A 5,692-nucleotide genomic window follows, 5' to 3' on the forward strand; every position below is an offset into this window, starting at 1 on the left:
GGAAGAACGCGTACAAGTTAAACTACAAAGAAAAAATTGTCCATTATTTTAGCCTAACAGAAAGAACCATCAACCACATCCAAATAATATAGAACTACCAAATAATCACCGCACTACGCACTCTCAGCCTTTGGCAAAAGCATTCAACAATAACAATCTTGAAGACACGCTGTAGAAGTTCTTGGAGGTTTAGAGGAGGTTGAAACATGGTTGCAAAAGGAATCTACTTCCCAAATATAGACCCCAAGAACCCATTGGGAGAGGAGGATCAATTAATTTATGATATATCACGGATCCTGAAGAAGAAGATCATTGCTGTTAGGGATAGAAGAAAAAAAGCCAAGATGATTATGAAAAATCGCTGCATTGATTCTGGAAAAGTAGAGAGTAAGAATAATAACGTGAACATGGTGGCGAGTGGATTCTACATCCCAAAATCAAACCCAGAGAAGCCATTAGGAGAGGATGCGCACTTTATATGTGAGGAAGAATCAACGATGGGCGTGGCCGACGGCGTTGGCGGTTGGGCCAAACACGGTATAGACGCCGGCGAGTACGCCCGGGAGCTCATGTTAAACGTGGAAAACGCCGTGAAAAACGAACCGGAAGGCTATGTTAACCTAAAAAGAGTTCTGGACGAGGCTTACTTGCAAACCAAGGCAAAGGGTTCCTCAACCGCGTCGATCGTCACCGTAGATAATGATCAAGTTTTTCATGGAATCAATGTGGGTGATAGTGGGTTTATGATATTCAGAAACAATAAACTATTGTATCGGTCGATGATTCAACAACATTGTTTCAATAGGCCCTATCAATTGGGGAATGCTAAGAGGAGTGACACTCCAAAATCGGCTCAAGAATATAGGCTTAAGGTTCAGGATGGGGACATAGTGATTCTTGGGAGTGATGGGCTTTGGGATAATGTGTTTGTTAGTGAGATTGAAAAGACTTTGATGCTTAGGAACATAGATGGGAAAGGGGATGTGCATGATTTGGCAAGTTTCATTGGCCAACTTGCTTTCTCATTTTCCATGGATGGGAAGACTTTTTGTCCGTTCACAGAAACAGCAAAGAATGCAGGACAAGAACGTGTTGGTGGAAAGGTTGATGATATTACAGTCCTTGTAGGTCGTATTGTTGTTCAGTGAGGTCAAATTTTTGTATCAACTTCTTTAGTCTATTAATTGTAAATAATTTTCATATTTTTTTCTGTGGCTTCCTTCTTTCCTTTTTTTTTATTTTCGTTTTTTATAAAAGAATAAATAAATTTCTAATCTTTTTAATAGAAAGACAAATACGTTATTGATTAACTAAAAATAAGAAGACATCACAGGCGTACACATGGAAGGAAGTTAAAAAATTAAAGGACATGTAGGTCCGTATCCACTTCCTCCACCTCCTCCAAGGCTCTAACACACCACCATTTTCAGTTCTTCATATTTTCCAGAACATTCTTCTTGTTCTTTTCAAACCTTCATTGACAATTAAACAATTAATACATGTCAGATTAAGAACTAAAACTATTTCAAGCATCAGATTTTGAAAAAAATAAAAATCAAAATATCACCAATTAATTTCAAGTGGTAACACTACAGGCTTTATGAGTGATATACTAAGGGACTCAATTTCGCCCACTTACTCATCTTCACTTCTCGCTCTACATCGCTGACTCCTCGTGCTTTTTTTCTGTTCCGTCAATTGTATGCTTTGCGATCAGTCTCTCGGTCAAGCCAAGTCTCCGATTCAGAAACATACAATAATACAAAAGAACCCAACAACTTAGATTAAAAGAAAAATGGCCTCTATATCTGCAAAGAAAGCCAATCTCTTAGATCACCATTCTATCAAGCACATCGTTGGCGAGTCCGATTGCGAGATACCCACTCTTCAACCCTAATCCCCTTTCAGTCTTCTCTAATTTCGACAATTTTTCTCTCTTAAAGTTGAAATTTTTTTAGTTCTACAAGAAGAAGCTCCCTAAGAACAAGGATTTCCTCATTGCCTGCATCTGATTATATACTTTTTTTATGTGAACAACAAAAACTATGCATGTATTTATTTGTTGAAACTACTATCAGGGAAAATTTGGCTTTGTTTGGGTTTTGGTTTTGATCTGCACAGCAAATTGACGCTGAAATATCTGCAGAAATTATTTCAATCCGAAAGTTTCTTCGGTTTTCCCTTTTGGATGATTTTGATGCTTTATTACATGAGAAAGGGAAATTTCTTTTTGTTGGTGTTTGTATTATATATATTTAATTCAATTCATTCACGTCAGTGCAGTTGTTTGATCTTTAATTTAACTCCTGTGCACGTATGTAGTCTTCAATGGATTGTAGCAGCTAAGCATATACCCAAGAATAAGAAAGTGCACTATAAAAATTAGACAGATACAGATACAACTTTTTAGGATTTAGAGATTAAAATCTCAAATATAGCAGCATATTCAAATGAATACAGGTTATTTGTATATAAAGTTTAATTACACAATATATTAACTGCTGGCAAGTTAAAATTTTATGTAAAAAATATATTTTTTTACATAAAAAAAATATACATTCACCAAGTTGCTAACTTTTCTACTATGGTGGGAGTCGAAACTTAGATTTGGTACTATCTCTCAATTATACTAATCTTAGAAATTCGCAATGCCATGCTATCATCCTTTCCAAAACCACTTTGCCACACACCGATTATATATATAAAAAAAAAACAACAAAGACCAACATATATAAAGATTTTCAAAGAGATTATAGCTCTACCATCATCAGCTGAACTTGGTTTGTCTTATAGAACCTTCGAATATAAGAATGATCACATTCTAATTAAGAACTAAGAAATATGGCAACAAATTTTAAAGACTACATCCTGCAACATCTATCCAAGATATAGCACAAAAATTTGATGAGTCCAAATCAAGACAATTGATCTAATGAATTAAGAACACAAATAGCAAATTCCAAAAGTATCAATAATCCAATACTATCTAAGGCCTTATCAATGATCATCTTCAATCACCAAACAATAGTTTTTTGTATACATCAAGTGTAATAAGAAAAAATATACTATTTTACACAAAAAAGAGAAGAAAATGGTGAGAAAGTAAAATAAAATGTTGCAACCGATCTTTTAGAATACAACATTCCACAGTCTTCAAAGCTTCTTTCAACAAAAGACCCATCTTTCTTCCAACAGAATATCCTCAACCACACACATAAGAAAAAGTCATTCTTCTTTTCTTTGGCCTTTAAGGAAAAACAACAATAACAACATGCACCAACAAAAGATAAGATATTGATGGATATTGAACATACATAATGGCATTCAAACACACAGAGGAGTAGTAAATAGAATTAACATTGTGCTAAAGGAAGCATGCAACTTTGTCATGATACCTTCCTCTTCAATAGAGATTTTTCTCCGTTTGACATCACCTCTCAAAATAGTTGATCTATCTCAATCTGCAACCTTTCACATATCTTATCAACCTTTAGGAGGTAGACATATAAAACACAAAACATACATGCTTAACCTTAGAATTGTTATTAGACTTCCACAACTGACCCAAATCAAGACACTTAGGTAGTTTGCAACACAATCCCTAAAAAAAACCATAACGTTGAGCTAACAACGTCAAGCCTAAGTGAGTTCCATCTCAAGAAAAATTAAAATTTGACATATATATTCACCCAAGTGGTAAGTCTCAAAATGAACTGCTATTCACTGTAAACCAAACTCGATTCTTGCATCAGATCATGAAAGCATAAGGTTAAGTTGCAAAACATGTAAAAACACAAGACAATTAAAACACAAGACAATTGAATATTGAAAAAAACATCTTTCTAGAAAAATTTTGTGCCATACCATCGTCATTTCATGTTACAGTCAGCTGCAAAGCATAAAAAAAGAAAGATAAACATGAATAATCAAAACGTTCCAACATTAACTCATGATAAACAAAAAAAAAATGCATCTAGTATGGGTAAGACATGGTTAAATGATGTACCTGTTAATGGGAGATGCAGAGAAAATACCGAGACACATTCTCAGCACCACATTTCCGGTAACTTTTGCCGAAAAAAAATTGTCCCATTTGAAAGCTTTCATTAATTAAGCATCAACAGACAATGCAGACACTATTCACTACAAACACAAATAAAGAAAAAATGCATTGAACAGCAAATACTAAGATTCCACGAGAGAGGAACTCGGCCTGATACACTGGATTATTTGTTGAAAAAGCTGGCTATACGACTTAAATATCAAATCAAGATATGCAATCCATCCAAAACCAATGAGCATAGCAAACATCACGACACTTTTTAACCGGTAACATTTAGCTCTTCTGGATGTAACTGAATCCTAGAAGCAAATAATAGGTACAAAAAGTACTACACAGTTGAAGAATCTTCAGTGCCTGCAAAAAATCAGTGGCTTGACTTAATATATCAACTTTATTAAATATAAATCTTATACCAAATATTCTTTTCTCATAAATCAAAAATCTCAATCTACTGAAAACATCCCTGGGTATAGGGCCCAAGTATACAATTTTTATTATCTAGTCATATTGCAATCAATCATCAAATTTCAAGGTATCATAACACTCCCTTTTAATCACTGGAATAAACTTGAAATACAGACATAAATTGCTCATAATTAAATCAGAGAAAATCAACAACCACCAATATTATTTCTTCATATAGAGAGAGATAGAGAGAATGGGCATACCTTTGATGACACATAAAATCAAAACTCCTGTATCAACACATTGAGACACAAATCAATAACTTAATTCCATGAGATAAAAATTTGGATGAAGAAATGAAGGGAATAGGTAAGGAGGGTTTATCTGGAAACTTTTCTGAAGGCAGTGTAGGCTCCGAGCAAATTGGATTGATGGTAACTCTGGAGGCAGCAGAATAGTCTTCGATTATAGAGTGCGTGGCTCACAAAAGTTTGAATCTTTTTGAAACACAAAACAGAGAAAACCCAATCATAAAAAAGGGAAGGAATATCACAACCACTTGCAACAATCCAAGCACACATCATGAAACCAAAAAAGTATTGAAACAACACGAAACGTTCACATCAAATAGTCAAAAGAAAATGTTCCCAGAACTGCAAACACAACATAACACAATGCCAAAACCATTTTATATATATAATGAGTGAATTCTCCTTACTGGAAATGAAATTGAAGGTAGCATGTTACCTTTATTGGATTTGCCACTTGGCATGGGGTAGCCATGGAAATGACATTGAAGCGTCTTCTATGTCGGGGAGAAACAGTTGCAACAGGAGAAAGATATTAGTTTCGGAGTTTATCGAGAATTTGATGGAAACAGAAAAGTTAGAACATCGTGAAGGAGACGGGAAGATGGGTGAAGCCATTGGCAGAGTTGAAGATGATATCCCAATAGCTTGAGAGAGGCAGAGAACTACAATCACATAAAAAAATTCACCAGCAACAGTTAGACTTAGGGTGTTCGCGGTGCGGTTTGGTTCGGTTTTAAGGGAAAATGTCATCCGATTCGAACGTTTAATTTATGTGCGGTGCGGTTTGAATTGGATAATTTTTTTTTGAAAATCCGATCCGATCCGATCCGATTACAAGCGGTTTGGATCGGTTTGGATTTACGGTTTTTTAAATTAAAAAAATTAAATACATATAACAAGTCTCAACATCAAA

The 5,692-nt window shown here is 34.9% G+C and overlaps 1 protein-coding gene and 1 long non-coding RNA gene across 2 annotated transcripts; one reads left to right on the top strand and one right to left on the bottom strand.

The window, feature by feature from the left end:
* The first annotated feature begins 206 nt into the window (after window positions 1-206).
* LOC112742701 (probable protein phosphatase 2C 55) lies at window positions 207-1,148 on the top strand. Its single transcript, XM_025791937.1, has one exon. It carries the CDS (start codon window positions 207-209, stop codon window positions 1,146-1,148), a length of 942 nt encoding a protein of 313 aa, XP_025647722.1.
* A 1,809-nt stretch (window positions 1,149-2,957) lies between these two features.
* LOC112742683 (uncharacterized) lies at window positions 2,958-5,426 on the bottom strand. Its single transcript, XR_011870966.1, has 5 exons — window positions 5,216-5,426; window positions 4,732-4,965; window positions 4,007-4,417; window positions 3,396-3,889; window positions 2,958-3,245 (listed from the first exon to the last, which is right to left on the bottom strand). It is a non-coding gene; the product is annotated as an uncharacterized lncRNA (long non-coding RNA).
* Window positions 5,427-5,692: the final 266 nt, after the last annotated feature.

Source organism: Arachis hypogaea, chromosome 14 (genome assembly GCF_003086295.3).
Source record: "Arachis hypogaea cultivar Tifrunner chromosome 14, arahy.Tifrunner.gnm2.J5K5, whole genome shotgun sequence".
NCBI lineage: Eukaryota > Viridiplantae > Streptophyta > Magnoliopsida > Fabales > Fabaceae > Arachis > Arachis hypogaea.